Source organism: Amblyomma americanum, chromosome 3, assembly GCF_052857255.1.
Source record: "Amblyomma americanum isolate KBUSLIRL-KWMA chromosome 3, ASM5285725v1, whole genome shotgun sequence".
NCBI lineage: Eukaryota > Metazoa > Arthropoda > Arachnida > Ixodida > Ixodidae > Amblyomma > Amblyomma americanum.
The window spans coordinates 200,605,744-200,628,429 of record NC_135499.1 but is presented as its reverse complement, the minus strand read 5'-3'; the positions used below and the strand labels follow the sequence as shown (position 1 = coordinate 200,628,429).

General features: G+C 50.9%; 1 protein-coding gene across 14 annotated transcripts in view; it reads left to right on the top strand.

The window, feature by feature from the left end:
- by (focal adhesion protein tensin) overlaps positions 1-22,686 on the top strand; it is a 248,222-nt gene that overhangs the window by 64,579 nt on the left and 160,957 nt on the right. For 10 of the 14 annotated variants that reach the window (XM_077659626.1, XM_077659629.1, XM_077659625.1 and 7 more), the window contains exon 2: positions 15,240-15,281. In XM_077659626.1, coding sequence (XP_077515752.1) covers positions 15,240-15,281 — 42 coding nt within the window. Of the gene's footprint in view, positions 1-15,239; positions 15,282-21,216; positions 22,049-22,686 lie in introns of those variants that run through there. The other 4 variants (XM_077659650.1, XM_077659652.1, XM_077659648.1 and 1 more) reach the window with 2 other exon arrangements.

The following is a 22,686-nucleotide window of genomic DNA, read 5'->3' as shown; positions in this document are numbered from 1 at the left end:
TGTGCCGAATGGGGGAGGGGGGGGGGTCTATTGTGCTGGCACTGCTAAGATTAAAAAAAAAGGGGGGGGGGGGATAGGGTGAGCTCGATTTCAGAACAGAGAGAGGCTGTCCACCCCCTCTCCCTTTCTTGGTTACGTGCCTGATCACGGTATTAGACATTTTATAGTGATCGAATTGAAAATATTATTTACGTTTACCTGAAAGGCTTGTTGGGCACAGAGGAAAAACGTTGGGCTTTTCATGTCTTAACTTTTCTTCGGACTGACGTAGTTTTGCAAGGAACCAAGAATCGGTCCACGTGAACAACAACGGGAGGCATTTCCAGGGATGCAATTTCTCGTACGCACGTGCACGCCTTAGAGATGTGCTGTCTGACAGCTGTGCATAAAAAAAAAAAAAACAGCAGATAAATTTTACAAGGTAAGGAAGTTTAATCAGCCGCAGTTCTAGTTGTCAGCACTGTGCAAGGAAGCCAGTGTATAAAGGAACAAAATGGTTTTTGGGGGTCTAACGTCTTAAAGCGACTCAAGCTATGAGTATGCCATCCGTAGTGAAGGGCTCCGGAAATTTCTACCGCCTGGGGTTTTTTAACGCGCACTGGTATCGCACAGTACACCGGCCTCCAGAATTTTGCCTCCATATAAATTCAACCGCCGCGGCCGGAATCGAACCCGCGTCTTTCGGGTCAGCAGCCAAGCGCGCCATAACCACTGAGCCACCGCGGCGGCTGAAGGAACAAAACGTGAAGAGAGGCAGCAGCTTGAGTCCCGAGACTACGCACAACGCACAATTACGCGAAATGATCACAAGAACAGTGTGTGTGTGTGTGTGTGTGTGTGTGTGTGTGTGTGTGTGTGTGTGTGTGTGTGTGTGTGTGTGTGTGTGTGTGTGTGTGTGTGTGTGTGTGTGTGTGTGTGTGTGTGTGTGTGTGTGTGTGTGTGTGTGTGTGTGTGTGTGTGTGTGTGTGTGTGTGTGTGTGTGTGTGTGTGTGTGAGAGAGAGAGAGAGAGAGAGATACCTTTACAAATACTGCTACATCTGGCGAGAGACATTTTCTGGAGTGGCTACAAAGGGTAATAATATACACAGGAGAACAAGGTATTAGAGTGCAATGTGAAAATGCAATGCACTAACAAACTCTTCAGAGGGCAAACTGCGCAAAGATTCCGGTGGACGCGGGAAAAAAAATAGTCTGAAATAGGCCTAAAATTCACAATGTTCAAGGGGTCTGTGCGTCGTTAAGTGCAGTAAAAGCAGCGCCGACCCAAAGGGTCAGCGTTAGTACACCGTCATACTAAAAACCGTGCTTTGACAAGTAAATTGATACATTATCGCGCTCTTGTTTGCTCAAAGAGCCGAGTGATCGACTCAGGCCCTTCGAATCGCCTTCTCTTGGTCGAATATCCAGTTGCCTCAGTACAGATCTGTGACGCAGATCTCTCGACCAGAGGGGTAACGATCTCTCTCCGCAAAGACGGCACTTGGAATGCGTCTCGGTAACTACTATAAATAATGGATGATAGGGTATCAAGGACGCTCACCTCTTCTTTCGCTCTTGCTTCGCAGCCTAGTTCTCTGTACCGCAGCCTTCTCGTGCATCCCCCTTCCGCGTGCACACCTCAACGCACCCGCTCTGTCGAGATCAATCAATCGCACGTCCGTCCAATTTAAAACCGGAATGCCGGATGTCGAGCGAGCACGGGCACTCGGCTCCGCTCTGCTCGCGCACAGCGTCCGGAATACCGCGCAGCGCACGAAAGTAGCCTGAGTCGGAGTCACCAGTCTGGGAACGAGTATACGCAGGGCTGTACGCACGTAAGCAACGTGCCGTGATTGTACGACGACCTGGGCATGTTATAGTGATCGTTCGGAGGCCTGTGGGCATGCTATACTTCTCAGTAGTGATTGGCGAATCTGTGGACGCACCTGCCAATCGCGGACTGTTTCCTTTTGTAACCAGCCTTTCTAGCGCGGCGCCAGATTGTAGCTGGCGCCACCTCAAGCTTTCCCAATGCTGCACGCTTCTAGCGAGACGCGTCGGGCGCCACGCGTTCCTCCTCAAGCAGCTACGAGCGTGGCAGCGAAGCGATGGACGCCGCCGTTTTCTGTCGCTCCCTTCGCGCTGTGTCTGATTGGCCGGCGTGGAATTGCTGTGCCCCTCACCTGCCCTTGTCCTGTTCTTCTCTACATTCATGTTCGCGCTGTGTTTTTTTGTACCTTTCACTCGCCTGTTGCGTGTCGTGTACACCGGGGGCTTTTGTTCCTGGCACGTGTTTTGCACGATGACAGTGGAGTTCTTTACTGCCAACGCCGGCTGTTTCTGCACATTCCTCCTGCATCGATTTTTTGCTGTCGTCTTCTGTGCGTGCACACTTCCTTCCCTCGTCTGTGTGCCAGACATCGCGCGCGTGCGCTGTATGTAGGAGTGTGCGTGCGTGCGTGCGTATCGGCTTCGTCAAAGCCGAGGATTCGGAGCCGAACCGGTTGCGGCGAGATGCCTCGCCGCCCGAAAAGAAAAAGAAACACGAAAACGACGAGACCACTGCGGGCGGGGAGTAGCGTGGTGGTGGCTGTGGTGTGCCGTAATACTTAGGGGCGCAGCCACGCGCTCGGCATGTGGCGCCACCTCTAGGGGTCTTCTTTCCAGCTTTTGTCATTTTTTATTTAAATTTCATGAGCTACTGCTCTAGGCCAAGCAGTCGCGCTTCCTTTGCTTGTTTCTCCTCCTGTCTTTCCCTTCTGGAAGTTCAAGCTTGTTTTCACCCGCATAGGACTTGTACCGCTTGTTGCCCCCTCTATAGGGCTATGCAGCGGCTCTCCTTGTAGTTTGTGTGGCTTCGCCCTTCTCCTCTTGTGTTGCGGAATTCCGGTTAAAGCGTTAACCACGCGCCTGCGGTTTTCCGCTTTCGATTCGAGGTAGAAACCGGTCGCCCAACTAGCGTCACAGCGGCGGAAGGCGCCGAGATGGCTAGTGAGCGGATTTCTAGTCTGCTTTTCCTGAGGGTCGTTTTTTTGTTCGGGGAGCACTTTCTGAAGAGCGATGACAGATTATTGAAGAAGCGTCAGACAGCTTAGCTTTCTTGTTATTTTTGGGAAGAGGCGGATGCTTTTGGAAAGGACAAGAAAAAGAGGGATGGGGTTGCTTCGTGGCGCTGAATACAGACTTCCTTAAGGGCATGTTGGAAGCAATGCTTGTACGGTAAAGGCGGCTATTTGCGTTCGCTATAACTTGATGGCGCGGTAGTTCCAGTTGTGAATACAATGCCCAGATATGCTTTCAGCAGCAGTAACTTACGAGGCACGCTTAAGCGGCCACCGCACTGTCGTCGAGCGCAACACTTTGCGTATTTGCTTGTCCATCCGCGTCCATTCGTTCTTGCAGAAAAGTCCATTCCGTGCGTCACTTTGGGCGCGCACCCAGTTCGCAGGACAAGTGTATACCGAACCGCTTCGCTAGCCGTGTGCGACAGGAAAAGGGTATAGGAATCCATGGAAGAATAGAAATCCATGCCATACCCGCCGCGGTGGCTCAGTGTTTAGGGCGCTCAGCTACTGATCCGGAGTTCCCGGGTTCGAACCTGTGGAGAACCTGTTTCCCCCCTCCGTTTCGATGCGGCCCATCTTCATCGTCGGCCGTCGGGATGGACAGCCCCCGGCTGGGCGAGGAGGGAAGTCTCCCTCATGGGGGAAAGGGAACGGCGACGGGAGCGCCACCTCGTAGGTTACGCGGAATTCTGCGGAACCGGAGAGAGGCCTTCGGGATCCGGCCAGCGTGGTGAGCGGTTGGAGCCGCACGCTCCCGTCACCTTCCGCGGCAGGCGCACGGGGATCCGTTGTGCCTTGCCGCTGGACTTCTGGTTCCAGGCAACGAAACGAGCGCAGCAAACGCGCGCTCTGGTCGCCTTCCCCGGCAAATGCTAGGGAATGGCTTTGCCCCAAGAATGCAGCGCGCACGGGAAAACCCGGCCGCCATTATCGGCGCATACAAACGTTCGCCGCCGATACCTCCGAAGTCGCGCCCCTGCCCCAGCCGGTAAGTCGGAAGTCCTTCTTACGTAGCCTTCTATTTCCGAGGAATGCCTCGTTGATGTTTTGTAGCTAGCTGGCCCACTCTGTGTATTAATTGCAAGTGTAATAAATAGCATATGAGTGTTAACGCTGTGTCGTTCTTCCCTTTGTCCCTCGAGCACGAACCCCTCCGCGGTTAGCGAGCGGGAACGCTGCATCCGCGGAGTGGGAGTGCGGGCGGGGCGAAAGGCTTTGTCCCCCCATATTTCCACAATGGCGTCCCAACGTGTGGCAAGCTCTTGGGACGAGGGACGGCAGTCAGTTCGGTTCGTGGAATGCCCGCCCGGATTTGGAACAGCGTTAGGCCTGACCCGAATTCGGAGTTGCTAGCAAGGCGAAGATGCTTTCTTGACAGCGAGATGAGCGTAATAGCAGCATGGGAGGATTGCCGTGCATGCTAAGCTTTCGATGAGCACTTCATCGGTACACCTGTGGAAGGTGAACCTACGAGGTCCGCTCATGGAGAGCGAGACCGAGACGCCCACGGAGAACAGCAAGCCAGAAGCGAGTGAATGCGGAAGCCTGGAGGGTGGCCCGATTTTTCTTGTACATAGTTGTAAATATTCTCTGTTCTGTCTCTTTGGCTCTGGGAGCCGGGTGCCGTAGTCAGCTGTTTTGGATTGCAGTCGTGATTACAGGAAAAGCACCGGGGCGCTGCGACACCGCGGGAAGCGGTAGGCGCCGTTCGCGTTAGGGTCACCTTGGCAGAAACGTATCTCCTCGTGGCGTTGTGTTCTAGCTATTGTCCTTGGCCCTTTGTTGGCACCCGGAAGTGTAAGAGCGAGTAGGCCTAAGGCTCTTCGGGAGCTGCCTGTCGCTTTTGGGAGGACACAGTCGTACCGTGGCACAAGCACGCGCAAACGGGCTTGCTTGTTGTATATTTAACCTCGCTAGAGCCGAGAGGTCTCGCTCAACTACAGAAAGCTGACTTTGTTCGAACGAACTTACTTTTTTGGGCTGCGAAGCGAATTTATAATTTCGCGGAACCAGAGACGCTAACGCAGCTCAAGTGAGCTTAACATCACCATGCCGGAAAGCGAACCGCGAATGTGCTTCGTCCGAGAGAGCCAGCTACGTTCAAATGAACCGAGCGTTTGGGCGGTGCCGGATAGGATTGTTTGGCACTTGCATTACTCCGCATTTTACCAAATGAGTTGAAGAGAAGCTGCCCCGGCCTGCTGTCCATTGTATGGGTCTCTGCCTGCTGCCTTGCGGCCATGAGTCATCGAGCTGCAGAGTCTCCGGCGAGCAGTTTGCAGCGGCTACGAGAGGGGGGGCCAGCCCCTCTACCTTCCAACAAAGGACGGGTGCCCGGTGACCTTGCTGCTCATCGGATGACCCCGGCACCCCGCCTGTACGAGCTGTCTTGCAGTCATCATCGCAACGCTCGTGGCCCCTTCGTCGATGGCATCCATGGACGGGTTCAACCGTAGGCCGACATTTAAGGAGGGAGGGATGTGGAGAACCTGTTTCCCCCCTCCGTTTCGATGCGGCCCATCTTCATCGTCGGCCGTCGGGATGGACAGCCCCCGGCTGGGCGAGGAGGGAAGTCTCCCTCATGGGGGAAAGGGAACGGCGACGGGAGCGCCACCTCGTAGGTTACGCGGAATTCTGCGGAACCGGAGAGAGGCCTTCGGGATCCGGCCAGCGTGGTGAGCGGTTGGAGCCGCACGCTCCCGTCACCTTCCGCGGCAGGCGCACGGGGATCCGTTGTGCCTTGCCGCTGGACTTCTGGTTCCAGGCAACGAAACGAGCGCAGCAAACGCGCGCTCTGGTCGCCTTCCCCGGCAAATGCTAGGGAATGGCTTTGCCCCAAGAATGCAGCGCGCACGGGAAAACCCGGCCGCCATTATCGGCGCATACAAACGTTCGCCGCCGATACCTCCGAAGTCGCGCCCCTGCCCCAGCCGGTAAGTCGGAAGTCCTTCTTACGTAGCCTTCTATTTCCGAGGAATGCCTCGTTGATGTTTTGTAGCTAGCTGGCCCACTCTGTGTATTAATTGCAAGTGTAATAAATAGCATATGAGTGTTAACGCTGTGTCGTTCTTCCCTTTGTCCCTCGAGCACGAACCCCTCCGCGGTTAGCGAGCGGGAACGCTGCATCCGCGGAGTGGGAGTGCGGGCGGGGCGAAAGGCTTTGTCCCCCCATATTTCCACAAACCCGATCGCGGCGGCTGCGTTTTTATGGAGGCAAAACGCTAAGGCGCCCGTGTGTGCGATGTCAGTGCACTTTAAAGATCCCCAGGTGGTCGAAATTATTCCGGAGCCCTCCGCTACGGCACCTCTTTCTTCCTTTCTTCTTCCACTCCCTCCTTTGTCCCTTACCTTCCGGCGCGGTTCAGCCACCTGCGCGCGCACCGATACCATGACGACCTTGGGTGCGACGTCACCCTCTCCCGTCGCTATATCGACGCATTTGACTGATTTCTTTGTTTTTTCGCTATAATTGGCTATTATTAATGAACTAATCACTCGGCAGTCATCAAACTGGGAGTGGGGGTTACATTTTGTCCCCTCTGTCTGATGCTACCATTCGTTTTCTGATATCCTGATTATTTGCCGCGTTATTTGTGGAAGATAGCGTTATATCGGACGCGCGAGTATGAGCCATTAAAGGCTTTCGCCTTAATATGATTTAGAGAAATCGTTGCAGTGCAAATGGATCCGTAGCCGTGCCGCGATACGCGACTGGTCACAGTGCCGCAAAAATTGTTGCCATAATAGCTCGTGTTGTCAAGCAGTGGCAGTCAATATTGCACGCCTTGTGAAGGAAAAAAAGAAAAGAAACGAAGCAACTGAAACTTCGCTCCTTTAAAGGTGCGTTTTACGATCATAGTTTTCGACGGCTACGTCCCATTCAACTTCCCACGTAGCGAGCAAATCCGCCAGTTTTTTTCTGATTTGTTCACGGATGCACCCCGCCGCGGTGGCTCAGTGGTTAGGGCGCTCGACTACTGATCCGAAGTTCCCGGGTTCGAACCCGACCGCGGCGGATGCATTTTTATGGAGGCCAAACGCTAAGGCACCCGTGTGCTGTGCGATGTCAGTGCACGTTAAAGATCCCCAGGTGGTCGAAATTATTACGGAGCCCTCCACTACGGCACCTCTTTCTTCCTTTCTCCTTTCACTCCCTCCTTTACCCTTCCCTTACGGCGCGGTTCAGGTGTCCAACGATATATGAGACAGATACTGCGCCATTTCCTTTCCCGCCCAAAAACCAATTATTATTCACGGATGCACCGATGGCGCCATTTTTTTTTTTTTTGCTCCGTTGGCAGCGTTCAGAGTATGGTGCTCACCTACGACGATTGCTTTTACAATGATTCGAATTCGCATTTCAGGCTTTCAATTTGAACTTCATGTTTTCGAGGGAACCTGCTTCAGACAGGGTTAAGCCGCCACCTTTTGCGTCTCGCGACCATAGCGCCGTCAATCGGAATGCAGCCCGTCACGTGGCCTCTCCGAGTGCTTACTTTTCACGAACAGCTGCGCTACCAGAAGACGTGTTCCGCTCGCTGATTGGCAGGTCACGCTGCCGGCCTTCGCCTGTCGCGACTGCGTCACGGGCCCGAACAAACACAAGGGGCCGGGTTTCGCTAGCGGGGCGTCGAAGACGTCCCGAATCGCACCCGGGCGAAACGCGGCCAGGCACAACGACCTTCTGCGAATCGCCGACTCGAAGTGCACCTAACAAAGAAAGAAAAGGCTTTACTCGCGCGTTTCCTGTTGAGCATTACCGACTCTTTTGGTTCTCCAGTTCCCCGCACTTTCGTTTCCGACACGGTCAATGCCTCGAGCAGGGCAAAGGAGAGCTCCTCGCGCGGATGCATGCAAGGCCAACAGCGGCTTACCCGGAGATTAGTTTTCTCAATAATGCTTGTATTACGAATCGCCTTCAGCTCGCTGCTTCCGCTTGCCGCTCAGCCTTGTTGCTGAAGATGGCAATGTGGGCTCACTTTCCGTGCATGAAATACTCTGCCGGTGTAGCGAGGAAATGAATGGACTGGCAAGAATGCAGGTTTCAGCTTTTGTTGTTGAACTTACAGGTCCTTAAGGCGTTCCGCGACGACGTCGAATTAATGATCTAGCTTGTATTCGCACGCAGCTCCGCTCTTAAGGAGTTGGAAATTGATGGCGTCGCGCCGCCGGAAGTGTCACGTGACGTTTGTACGTCATTACAGAAAGTAGCGCCTGAATGGAGATGGCGGAGGGGTGAATAATGACGCCCTTGAGGCTGCTAGCAGGCAGCTGGCCACTTATTATAGCCGATGCACGTCGTGATACATCATTACGGCGGCGAATTGGCAATGTCCACACTTGAGAGACTTATAACGACTGGCAACTGAATCAATCAGCAGGCGAAGACCGTCGCTCACGGCGTAAGTAAATATGAACGCCTGTTTCGTAACGACCAAACGTGCGCACGTGTTTGTATCTCCGTGCTCGATATCAGCGGCACTTTGCAACGACTGTGTCATGTACTCCGCACAGCGCACAAAATGCTGGATGCGAGTTTTAACACGCGCGCCTTCGCAAATCTTCCAGCGCTTCCCCTGGGGAGAAGTTGTGTGGCAAAGATGTGGTGCCAGGAGTAACGAACTTGTACATTTGCGATCAGTGTGCTGCAACTTTTGCGTCGATCGCCAAGTTTACCGCATAGTTTACGAGAACCTCGTGTACTGAGCTCTATCTAGGAGAGAGAAAAAACAGCAGCTGGAATAAAGAAAATGCAAGAAGAACGTAACGCACGGAAAGGCGACGGATAAGCTCGCCCTTATCCCTTTACTGTGCACGGTCCTTTCGTTGATCTGTTTCATCCCGCATGTGTTGAAACTGTGCTGAAACCGTACGCGGCAGGCGTCTCTTCTTCAGGATAATAAATATTAGTGCGAAAAGGCAGAGACTTGCTGTACAGAAACGAGTTGACTCTAAGGAACGATAGAGGCGCTTTTTTAAAGAAATTAGACAGATTTGCCGCGGATTATTCCACACGAAGAGAGGTTTTGTGTTCGGAACGCCGTCACGCTTCTCCACAGCAGCAGCGGCAGCGTTCTAGGTTAGCTCAAGAAGCGTAACTTCTACATTGTTTACCGGAAAATGTAACCGCTGATTCTCGCTGAGTGACATCACGGGTAACGAACGAGGAAACAATGTCTACCATTGCTCTCGGCGTTGCAATTTCCCTCTATGCCCCCCCCCCCCCCTCTCTACCCATGGACAAAGATTTAGAGGCTAATAGTTGTCTATACTTATAGTTCGTATGCCCCAAACAGTAATTAACGCAAGTTATTTCGGACTTTAATGAAGGCCTGCTTTCGCTGGCCTGTTGTGCATAACTCTCATAGCTGTGACAGATAACTCGTGTTGCGGCGACGAAAGCTTAGCTGTCAGTTTGTTTCCTGCATGCGTTACTTGCAGCGTACACGGCAGTGAGTTTGGAAAGCATTTGCATGCTGTGGCCCAAGGATACACAATAGTGTACACTGTGAATTCACTGGACTATGTGGTAAAAGCAATGGATATACACCGATGGTACACCCCACATAACCCGCGGCCGTGGCTCTGTATCTTTGGAGTCCGGCTGCAGGGTCCAGTGTAGCGAGATCAAATCCGGGCCGCATGTCAGTGGAGGCTGAGAGCAAAAATGCCCGCGTGCTAAGCGATGTCAGCTCACCTCAAAGAACCTCAGGCGGTCAAAAGTAATCGCGAGCTCTCCACTATACGACGTCCGTCATGAGTCGTAGCCCACGCGCGGCTTCGGGACGCTAAACCCTACGTACCATGCACCTCATCAGGTGCGGGCTATATGCAAGGGGTGGTCACGTGATCGCGTCATACCAGTAATCACGTTGCCAAGTGGTAGTAGTAGTAGTAGTAGTAGTAGTAGTAGTAGCAGTAGTAGTAGTAGTCCTGGCCTCCGCATAATAGTCGTCTGCCTTAACCATCCAGCGGATGACGACGACGCGGAGACCCGAGAACCTTGGCTTTAACAGCTAACGCTGTTAAAGTTACTTGCAAATGGTAGCTGAACCAGCTGGCTTCTCGGCATACGGAAGAATCACACGTACTTTGGTTGGCCTTAGCGGAAGGCTACTGGAGAGAAATTCTTCGTGCAAGACGAATTCATTAAGAATAACATTGTATAGATAAAGGGACCGACCACTGAATTTTAAGCGCCCAGTTTTTTTCGGCGCACCGGTAAGCTTGCCGTCTCGCCTCCTTGATTCCGCAATGATTTTGTTAGCAACGCTGAAGATGGTTTTTAGTGACAATTTTTCAATCAGTTAAGGGGCATACTTGGACAAGTTGGGCAAGTTTCTTGAAGAATGAAAAAAAAAAAAACAGCGCACGAACTGCGCGTTGTCCATCGTGTTCTTTCGTCGGTGTTCTTTCAATCAGTGCATGCGCCCGTATTTTTTGTTTGCTTTTGTTTCTCTCTGCTGGAAACCATTATCATTGGGAGTGTCGACAAAAGTTAGGTACCGAAAACTGATATAAACTTCACCCATCGAACAGTAATTAGACATTTTTAGTAGAGTAGCGTCCATTTCAGTTTCTTCAGCCAAAACTGTTACATCACAGTGACATACTCCTCATCGAGGAAAGTTTTAGTGGACCGTGCATGGCACTGCTTCATCAAGGAAACGCAAAACGCTGGCGCCATCTAGTGACAAAAGAGAAAAGCACACCATCGGCGATGCGACGGGTGCGTTGCTTTTCATCCACGGGCACACGGGATAAGACCATAAGCTATAAAGTCTATAAGACTATAAACATAACAAGACGAACAAAAACATTGTGCGCTTTAAAACAAATCAGTGATATTTTACCGAGGTGTGATCGCGTGGTGAGATACGCCGAAAATGGCAGAGTTTCACCGCTGCGTGGCTCTTCAGTTTGTTGTATGTAATTTTTCATGCCAAATTAAAATCATAAATCCTCATTTCTTGGATATCACAGTGTTCAGTCTTTGCACTACGAGGCAAGATCTTTTTAATTCCGCCACAATTTATGACACATTTTGGTCAGTTGCCGCTTTCTTTAAGAGTGGGATCGGTCAAAAGTACGGATAGTTAGCTCAATCACTCTTAAACGTGAGAGGTATTATTCTCCATCTGCGACCTGTGATAGTTTCGACATGCTCACATGTCTGTTTTCGTTCCGTAAAAAAGTCATCTCTTAAAGGGGCGTTTAAGACAAGGTTAAGTTGGCCTGTATCGATAGTGTACCGTGTTGTAATGCAGGCGTCGAAAAACGAAATGCAGGTGTCGTCATTACCGGCCTATTTCGTAAGTAAAATGCATGCTAGACGCCGATTCCGGAGGCCACGCTACATCGCCGTTCACTTAAAAACGGCGGCAATTCGTCCTTTTCGCTAAGGACGTGACGAATTTGAATCGTCAGGCGGGGATATTTATAAATCAAATTTTCTTGGCGATTGACCTGTATTTTGCTGCCGGACATATGTCAACATATCCAGAAAGGGACAGAGGAGCAATTTTTACTTCAGTGTTCCTTTAACCCGAGCATTTCTGCGCTCATCCGCAAGGTCGGGTGAGTTTCATAAAAAAAAAAGATGTTTGCCTCCCATTTAATGGTAGCCATGAAGACACGAAGTTCGTCGAAAATTAAAGCTGCTCTTGAAATAAAATTAAGTTTCGACGCAGGACGGTTCTGTCTCTATCTGTGGTTTAGCAGAGCTCGCTCCAGCGGAACCAAATTGGTTTATTCTGTGGAACATGCCTTCAAAAATAGCTCTTCATAAAACTGGCCACCGGTTAGGCCTCCTGGCACAATACAGAACACATCAGGCGTGAGAAAACCTGGGTGACATCGTATCCCTGTGATGGATCGAGTTGACATCAGGCCTTGCAAGCATCTCATGCGGCTTTTAGTTGTGGTTGCGTTTCTTTGAGCATCAAATGTTGATGGCCGGAGTCGGACTGGTTTTAACATAATTGGCGCTGAGTCTCGCCATAAAGCTCCTCTACCTGCAGCACCTCCTTCAAGTGTCTCAGTCCATCCTGTAACAAAGCGAAGAAAAAAAAAGTAACGAACTGTTGATCCAATCTCAAATCGAGCTGACGATTCCAAGTTTGTAAGGGCGGAGTTCTGATGAATGAAACTTAAGTTGGCTTGAAATGAAGTTATTCGCCTCCCGTTTGCACTAACGCCTGCATGCGCCCACTGCTAAGAGCTGTTTCTTCTCGCGAGCGCGCAGCGCGTTTCGAATGTCGAAGGAAGTGTTGCGATTTTACAGTGAAAAAGGCGACGGATATGATGGTTTAATTGTGTTGAATGACTGCAACTCATAATGATCTATGCTTTTATTTCACATTATTTCATTTCAGCTGTGGGACAGGCTGGATTTTAGTCTGCACTTTTTTTTTTTAATGGGAACTCGAGGCCCTACCTCAGTGTGAAAAATACGTCGTTCTGCTGGTGTCGAAAACTCGCAGGACGGTCACATGTCCGTAACACAAACGCGCAGCTTTAGCTAGAGCGGGGGGGGGGGGGGATTTCACAAAAACGGTGTTTAATTTGTTATGGGATAGGTGGAGTGGAGAGACTTTGCGGTAAAACTAGCTACCGCGGTCATCGGCAGTGGCTCCCGCTCACTGCCGTGTGTCGATGTACTCATGAACTGTGTCGAGGTGCTCATAAACAACTTAACTGTCATTTGGTTGCTTTGAATACGTTTTAAGAGCCGTGTATAGGGCGTATGAATTGGAAGCTTGCAGGAAGGGGAACTTTATCTTTGTCAGCGGGCGACCAATGTCATCAAGACGGGGCGAGATCTACTAACAGCTAGCGCTGTAAAATTACACTATCGCCGACGTACAGCTCCGTCAGAAATATGCAGCCCAAGCGGTTTGCTTATGAGGCCTGCAGCGTGGCTCCTTATGCATCTACAGCGACCGCAATCTGTCGAGAGAGGAATGTCTTGTCGTCCTCAATCCTCCCAAGGTTTGGAATACTTGATGTGCTAAGGAGCCACGGTAAACAACTTAGAAGCACACACCCCTTTGGTTGTATATTTTTGACGGGGGCTGTACGTCGACGTATGTAACTGTGCTTTTCTCACCATTTCACTCGATGCGGCGTCAATGTATCAAGTTGTAGCAAAGTAATTGGCACAGCCACGTTTGCTGTTTCTGTCTCCTTCCCTTGTTGATTTTCTTTTGTATTTATCTATTTGCGAAATGACTTCCAGCTACATTTTTTTGTCTTCAAATCCAATAAAATCATTCATAACTTCTCTGTCTTGCAATTTCCTCTCAAATAATCACCTGCAAGTACCCCATGAGCCCCTTAATAAAGCAAAAGATGGGTTATTTGGTTATTGGTAGTGTTTTCACATCTGAGCTATGTTCAGCATGATCATGCTAAGGAGAGGCTGGACGCCGACGTAGCTGACGGGCTGCAATTTGACAGCAACACATGTATAGGTGCATGAATACAGTGCCAGCATCGCATAACGAATCTCTTGTAGGAGGTGCTGCAGGTAGAGGCGTTTTGCGGGTGGAAGGCTGCTAAATGAGCGGCCGCTTATGAATGACAATGACGGTGGTTGAAAAAAAGAGTCAATTTTCAATTATATATATTTGTGCAAGGAGTGGAAATGAGAAATCATCTCACCCTTTCAATATGCGAACTCATACACATGGAGACACCAGTCTGAGGTCCTTTTGCTTTTAAGCGCCTAAACGTAGCAACGAAACGCCAGAGTCTTTATTCTAATACCGAAAAGTTGTTTCATATTAGTATATTGACGAATATTGCAACTCGGGTATTTTTTTACTGTTTTTGCCATCAAACTTGACGCTTGAGATTGGAGCGAGCTGCTCCCCGTCACAAGAAGCATTTAAAAATTGTGGCACTAACTTTAGGATGATAAGGAGATGGAGCGCTACAGTATTGATTTCGGTGATATTAAGAGGAGCAAATGGGCATGGGCAAAGCCTGTCAGATTCGTCTGTTAGAGTAACAGTGGGCACTAAAGTCAGGAAAATGCAATCGAGAGTAGCAGAGAATGAGGGCATAAGACGAGACTGCAGCTTGGTAACATGCGGAGTCGCCATGGCTCGCTCAAGGCAGAAGCGTTTAGAAACCATTAGGAGAGGGTTATGTCCTGCGGTGGACGACGATGATGATGATAGTGGCGACGATTACGATAATGTCAGAGAGACGCTTATGCTTTATTGATCGCACGGTACAGTTTCGATCGTTATCATTCTATCGTTCACCCTACAACTAAAGCGCGATTGTTCTCAAAATCAATCTACAGCTAGTGCCATAGAGTTCCTTACTGTTAACTACAGGGAAAGCTGGCGGCACTGCACCTGTACCTCCATGGGCGCGCAAAGCATCATGGGGCGATGAGCTGCTTGGTGCAGGACAGTAGGTCTTTTTTCCGGAAATTGAGTGGCGTTACTGAGATGTCCCATTGCGTATCCACGGCGCGCTCCGCGCGCAGACGACTTAGGGCGCCAAAGCCATAGTAGCGAAAACGCAACACCACACGCCGCCAATAAAAGGTTTTTGTTTTCTGAAATGTTTGGAAAAACCTTTTAAAATCTTGAAGCGACATTTTTTTTTTTCAAGAACACCTTTCTTCTTAAAAATGCGCCTGTTATAAGCACGAAATATTGGCTTTTGTGGTCTGCAATGCTTGGCCAATAGGAGAGCAAGCCAGCTCTTATTATGATCAAATTTTGCATTTACGTGCTTCTCTGCTCGCTTGTTGCGATTTATAGACAGAATATTGAATGATAGGACGTTCTTAATTATCCAAGAACGTTTGTTTTTTTTCATTATTTTTTGGCCAAAAGTTGTAGTTGTGCAGTCGGTAGCTCTCCAGGCCCCATGATGCATAGAGCGCCCATGGTGGTTCAGGTGGTCTCGAGGAAGCTCTATGCAAACTCCCATAGGCGGGGCGCCAGCTTTCCCTCTAGTTAATAGTAAGAAACTCTGTGGCTAGTGCTGACCGTTTATTTATGACTGTATGCACGAACATTGAGTACAGCTGCCGTGACCCACAGCTGTCGCGCTCACTTCTGTCCGCGCTTGTTTACGCTGAGTGGGCGCAGCGCGCGGTGCAGCCGCCTGTTGGGTCACGGGCGCCCGTACTCGTACACTGCACTCACTCCGCTGCTGCTGATTGTTCGCAGGTGCAGGGAGACACGACGGACGACTCCGATGGTGGAGGACGGGTGAGTGTGTGTCGAGATCATCCGTGGGTGCGATCATAAAGGGCGAACGTTGTCGTTCAGTTGTGAAAGTGTTCCGCATGCTGTTACTTCTAGTGAAATAGGCCTGGCGAAGTGTGAAGGCGACGCCCTGTCTGCGCTGTAACTTCCGCGACTGAAGCGATTAGTGATGGGGACATGGACGCTGGCTGTCGTCTCTTGAGCATCTCTTTGAGTCATTGTTCTCTCAGCGTCTCTCGCCTTGATGGAACGATGGGAGCCAGCGGTAATCTTTTCGATATCGTTGATAAAGGCGTATGCGTGTGTATATCCAGCTTGTTATAGTAGCCGGGAATTAGGAACCTTTTCGTGCCAACTACGAGCACGAAGTCGGGTAGTGACAACTTCGTGTATTCGTGGACGGCCTATTTCTTTTGCAGCTAGTATTGCAGGAAAAGTACGAAACTTCTTGCGCTAGAACTTGACGCGTGTTCCATCTCCGTAAGCGAGTACAGGCAGTCGCCTCTAGTTAAGCTCCTTTCCTTTTCGTGAGCGAAGCGGCATTGCCGTCACACTTGCAATTGTTCCGTGCTTCTATTGTTCGATGGGTTCTAGTTGCTGTGACGTAACTTCGCTTCACGCCGTTTTGCAATTGTTTTTGTTCCCTGCAGCGAAGGCTACAGGGAACAAAAGCAGAACAAAAACAAGAAGGCTGCTCAGCGCTCAACTCTTGTTGCACAACGAAAGGTGGGCGACAGCGTGCAGTTTCTTCGCTGCAAGTTCTACTAAACTGGCTTGCTTGACATACCGCTAAATATTGTTTTTGTTAATTGAAGTGTCACAGGTACCCTTCACGGGTTGTCAGAAAGAACGAAAGTTATGTACAGGTATCACAAGTTGCGCTCAAAGAAAAGGGAACAGTCTTGTTCCTTTAAACTTGCGCCAGTGGCGTCAATTTTAGACCGACAGGTGCGGCTTGTAAATTAATCGTTTCAAAATAATAAAAAATGGCGTAATATTTAGCGTGGTTAAGCCAGATGTGAATTAGGCGCGCTAACAGTTCAGTTTTCACTTCAGTTTCGGTTCGATGTTCTGTTTTCAAGGTCAAGCAGGCATCAGTCGTGGGTCGGCGAAATCGGACTCAAGCTCCGCCTTAAGGGTATGACACGATAGCGTTAACGGGTTAATGCCTATATACGGCGAATTGGCCATTCTCTACGTTACATTCATAGATCGCTGGGAGTCCGGAAAACGCTCTTGGCACAGTAGTGCCACTGCCCTGCGATGGCAGGTGTTGCCACAGGTGGGGCTTGTGAGACCCAGGTTGCTCCTCCCGAGCTACCTCTCGCGACCAGTCATTAATTGAGATGCCTCCTAGCTGCCACGGTGGTCAATTTGCTCACAATCCGGTGGGTAGGCACTGATGACGCCCCAAGGTCACGTGACGTAGGTAGGTCGCCCACCTAGGTTGCTTCTCCGGGGTTTGTTCGCTCACGCGTCGCCGACGACGCCGACGCCACATTTTCTGCAGAACGGCAGCCTTAACGCTATCGCGTTAAAACTTGTGGAGAGGGACTTCGGAAAGATTAACATCAGCGAAGTCTGAGACCGGAGGCCTTCGCGAACTAAAAAAAATGACATGAACTTTCGGATGCATCAAGCGCAGTTTGTCCAATGTTCTTTCCGAGATGCGATATGTGAAAAGTTGTGCTTTATGGGAAGGCTACATTTCTGTAGCAGTCATTGTTTCTACAGGAGCATGTGTAGTCGCCGTGAAATCTATAGGTATGTCAGTTACACGTTATGTTGATAGTAGCTTTCGAAGTAGGAGGGTGCTACGATATGTTGCGTGCTGCATATCGGGCCAGCTAATCTGAAATACCGCTCTCTATACAGTCCGCGACCTTCGCACAAGCCCCTAGTGCCTTGCTTACCTGTCTTTCTTTAGTTGAGTCCCAGCAGTTTCATGCTTCCTGTACCTGAACTAAGCGCAGCCTTCGTCATCGTACGGTACAAAGATGAGATCTGCTGTTGCCCCTGCGAAGCTTGTCTCTAGCGAGGTACACAACTGTTGTATATATTGCCGAACGGCAAAGTGGACGATTCTAAAGAGCCCCCAGTGGCAAGAAACGAGCAGGAGGAATCCGTTAGGACTTATATTTTATTGAGCTTAACTCCCAGAGGGAAGCGCTTTATGCGCATACAAATTGCCCGCGTGGTTACGCTCCAGAGTTGCCTTCTGCATAAAACTCGCATCATACAGTCGTCCCCGTTTTACTACCCCGATTTCCCAGCGGAAACGCTGGCAAGAAAACCAAAAGAGAAACCACCGACGTACGCGTCGCGTCTGCCAAGTGTCGTAAGTTTTCTAATAGACACACCTGGACGCTTGCCAGGTCACCAGGCTGCGCGCAGGCATGGAAGCCACGCCCTTCTTAGTTTCGTCTCGTTAGATGGCGCCACCGGTTCGGCAATGTGCATCCAGTTTGGTATTGCACCTTTTCCCCTCTCCCTCGTCCAGCGTAGCCTGGACCCACGCCCGGCTCTTTTGTGCCGTTGAAACCCATGACTGCCCATGATCTTTTATTTCCGCTAGGGCGACCCTTTCCTGCGCGTCTAGCCGCTCTAATATATGAGTGCCGCACGTGCGTCGAGCTCACCTCTCCCAGTTCCGAACGTGGAAAACAAGCGGGCTAAGCTTCGCCTTTGTTGTTGTTTCGCTCGCCTGTCCACGTAACAGAAGGCTGCTCAAGGCCGGCGCTTTTCATCTTCTCTTCTGCCGTTCCCTGCAACCAATCCGCTTTATTCTCATCTCTTTGGTCTCCGTTTTCTGTCAAGGTCACCCGAAATGGAGGTCTGTGCGTAGCGTCCTCTGTCAGTCTTTTTTTAGGTTAGCTGTTGTGTCTGGCTGTTATTGGTGCCTCGTAAAGGTATCGCGTTTTTGCGGCTCCATATTTTCTGCTCGCTGCAAGGGCACGCGGCGAGTGGCTTTGCAGATGGGCCGACGCGGCGCGTATGGCGGTCTAACGACACCTTACTCAGCTGAGCCGTAAAGATTGGAAGGATATTGGAAGCCGGATGTTACTACGCAGCCTATTCGTCTCTTCTCTGTCCCTTCTTTTTTGGATCTCAATTACTCTCTCCTCTAATGAGGCAAATGCGACTGCGCGCAGGGGTTTAAGAGCTTAAACGCCACTAGAAAGAGAGGGTTCCTGCGAGTTAGTAATATACTTACAAGCTGGAGAATATATTATTTTGAAATAAAATTAAAGCAAACCGCCGGGGCAGAGAGAAAAGCAAGAAAATGGAGAAAAAGAGCTGGGAACGGAAAGGTTTGCATGTTCGCATTGCCAATAGAAACAAACCAACAAACGTCCACACAAATTAACTTGAATCCACAGTCGTCAAACCTTGACGTTTTTGAAGGCACGCGGGGTAATCGGCGCAGTTCTCCATCAAGAAGCGTTTGTTGATCGTCAAATACGAGTACAGTGACAAAGTTGTAGCTGTTCACTCGTTTCTTTGCAGCTGCACTGGACGTACGCTGGAGGGTCAGCCACCCCAGTCAGATTTCCGCGTGGCTTATCACTTACAGGAGATGATTCTTGAACGACGTAATACCTTGTGCGAGCAATCAAAGATGCTCGCGTGTCTTCCGCGCGACGTCAACTGCGGTGCCTCCATTTCCTGGACGCACGAAAAGGAAAGATATGCCCGTTAAGTACTCCCGCTTTTCTCATCACCTCCATATTTTGCCTTCCTACCAATTCGAAGATGGGGGTGTTAGCTTGGCGGTGTGTTCACCACTTTATAGGGTCAGCGTCACCGCTTTATAGGGCCAGCGGTGATTTATAGGACCGGTGTCACCGCTTTATAGGGCCAACTTCGCCGCTTTATAGAGCCAGCGTCACCGCATTATAGTGCCAGCGTGCGAAGAGGTCGAAGAAAGCATAGTTTCCCCATCCGCATCACGCATGCCTAACGGAGCACCAAATTCTGGCCAGTCCCTCACCGTGGTCACGCGCCATTGCTTCAGAGGCAACCAAAACAACAACTAAGGTGGATTCTGAAGACGGCGCAAAACAGACACGGACAAGGTCCTTTGCCTCTTTTGCGCCGTCTTCAGAATCAACCCTATAGCTATGAACAAACTAGCTCAAACTAGAGTACCTCTTGACAACAGCAACTGAGGAAAGTAACTTGGGAAGGAGAGCCGGCAGGGTGCGAGACGATAGGAATCAGAAAGGAGGGAGTCAGAGAAGAAGGATAAAAAGAAGAAAGAGGGAAAGCGTAGGAGCAGAAAGACCATGAGTGTCAGAGAGGAAAGATGAGCTTGAGAGATAAAGTGTTTGTCAGTCAAGAGAGCGCGAAAAATGCCTGGAGTCTTATTTTTGTCAGGTTTCCAAGTCCGTACGGTCCCTTCTTGCCAAGCAATGGTCTGATTTGTTGAACGAACAGCGGACACTGAGCGATTCTATTTGCCCGACCGCGGCGGCCGCATTTCGATGGAGGCGAAACGCAAATATGCGCCCGTGTGCTGTGCGATGTCAGTGCAGGTTAAAGATCCCGATGGGTAGTCGAAATTATTCCGGAGCCCTCCACTACGGCACCTCTTCTTCCTTTCTTCTTTCACTCCCTATTTTGTCCCTTCCCTTACGGCGCGGTTCAGGTGTCCGCCGAGATGTGAGACAGATACTGCGCCGTTTCATTTCCCCAACAACCAATTTTCAATTTCGATTTTATTTCCCGAACAGAGCTCCGCAGCGTCCCTCGCCCCCAAGATCCTTAGACGCTGGTGTCTCAGAGTTTCTCGCAAAGTGTCAGTCATTGGCCATTCGCTTTCTTTCTTACGTGACTGAATGATGATGTCAACGCACTATTTTTGAACGTTCGGAGCCGTACGTCAGGTGGTGACAGCCAAGGGAACTAGAAACGCTAGTCCCGAATTCCTTGTAATGTTTCGGAATCGGTCGCCTGCACCATAGCATGACTCCGTGGTGCAAATTTCTTACCATAAACTGCCAGCATCTGTCCGTGGACACCGAGATTCGATACTTCTGCGTACACGAATCGCACTGCTGCACGCCGTTTGTGTGTGGTTAAACTCATTTTGACATTCCACGCTTCACGGGTTGCCATTGTCTCCGTAGCTACCGGCTTCGCAGTTTCGGAACTCACTGCGTAGCGGGCAGGAATGTTCCTTACGAGGAATTTTCCCTTATTCAGGGAATTCGATGAATAAAATTTGACGGAAAGGGAACTTTTACTGAGTTACAGCGAATATTATGATCCGATATTATCTATTTGTCCCAACTGACGAAATTTAAAGCTGGTGCTGAGAGGAATGGCCTGAAATAGTGATTTCTGGGTCTAAATAAGGGACTTTTCGGCCACGCCTTGGAACGTCACTGTAGCGGGCAACATTTCCAGTATTTTGCGGAATTGAAACTTCTCAGTAAATTCAGAGCTCTATTCACTATAATTTTCGACCATCTTTTAAATGTTCTTCGGTGACACCGCCGCACTGAATCCGTACTTTTCTCCTGCTCACTAACACCTCGGACACCATGTCGGCGCTTTTTCCTTTCAATGCCACAATCGCTCTGACACTTCCACAGATTTCGCGATGTGCGTGCTGTATATATATCCGCAGGAACCTCACCGCGCACCTCGCGTGACGGCCACCATCCTGGCGTGCGCACAGTGAAGTGCATGCGGTAGTCGCCCAGTGCCGCGCTAAGTAAGACAGCACTCCCACACGCGGGTGCCAAATGGGGCCTGTGTTTGACACGGCGGCGACGGCCTTACGCGAGCTGCGCGCCCCGGGTCCGCCCACTCGTCAGGAGGCCCTTCGAAGCTGTTCGCTTTTGCTCCCGCTTCTTTCTTGTCATTCGCTTCTTCTCCAAGCTTTCCTTTCGCTGCCTTCCGCCGCTTTCTTCGCGGCCGCGCCGTTGTCGCCGGAGTCGCGTGCGCGCGCGCACGGCGTGGGCACTCGGCCCACCAGTCCGCGGCGCGCGCGCCAGTCCCACCAGTCGTCGCCGCCGCCGCACGCGCTTGCTCGCTTTGCACTGCCGACTCCGCCGTTTTGCTGCCTGTGCTGCGGAGACTACGAAACTACTCGTCTTTTGGGCGCCACCCAAGCGGCTTCTTGCTCTTCTTCCGTCCGAACCCTTGCACCGTGCGGTAGCATCCTCCGTCGACTCTCTCGGCATCTGGGTCCGCCGCAAGAGAGACCTTCTCCTCCCGACGCCCAAGACCTGCGCTGCCTACGCTTGGCGCGACCAGTGCGCTGCCGTTCTTGACGTGCTTCTCTGTGCAGTGGATTTGTTTTTGTTTTTGTTTTCCCCTTTGCTTGCTCCTGACAAGCTCCGTTCTTCGGAATTTTGCGGAAATTAGCGATTCTGCCTGTCCTAGCCACCGTTGAGCTCAACGCGTCCGGCGAGACGAGTTCTTGGACTAATCCGGGACTGATTATCCTCTTTTCACAGCACGGATTAGACAGAGCTCATCGTGTGAAGAACAGTGTTGTGAATCTGGTGCCAGCAGGAGTGCGACTGCGGCTAACTGCAACGGAACCCTGCACGGCTGAACGTCTCGCGTGCTGACTCTTCCCTCCCAGCCTCTAGTAGGGATACCACAGCGGTGTGTGGGGACCCTCTCATTGTTGCCAGCTCCTCCTGACTGCTGCTGTTGCATCCGTGGGCATCGCGCCGTCGTCGTTTCGTCATCCTCGGCGGGCCCGCTGAACTCGGAGGGGGCGTACCAACGCACGCACCGGAAGTCGGCAACAGGTCAGTCAGGACGACCCACAACGCGGTAGCTGTGAGCGCCCCTCTGGCGGTGCGGTGGGTGCCTCCTCCGCTGATTAATTATCGCCCCGGTAACTGGGCCAGGCGCTGGCAGACAACCGTTGTTTGTTTTTGGTTAATCCGTCAGGGCGGTGTGCTGCAGGTTTTTTAGGTGTTCTCGAGGACGCCGCGGTCGACCGGTCCTGTTGCCCACACGCGTTAGATGCGAGATACGCCGGGGAAAACAACGGTGATCGAGTGATGAGGTGGCCTGGTTTTCGTGGTAATCATTTTGTCCCACATTGTTAGGGGAGGCTCAAAAACGTGGCTAGTGGTCATTGTAGCCGCCGCCCTTATATAGGGCGCAGCAGGCTCAAGCACTGGTTAGGTCCTTCCCTGTAGATTCGTGACCTCATGGCTTCGATGGTTTGACCTGCATTTGGGGGGACGATCTCGAGAGGCAAGGATGTGTGGGGTCTACTGAAAGACAGCGGCAATCGTGTCCTTGCATCGTGCAGGCCCCCTCCTTCGACTCTCTCGTCCTGGGTCTGTCGCAAGAGCGGACTTCCACTCCTGACGACCAAGACCATCATCATCATCATCATAATTGTGTTCTTGCGGGGAGGGCTCAAATCTTTCGC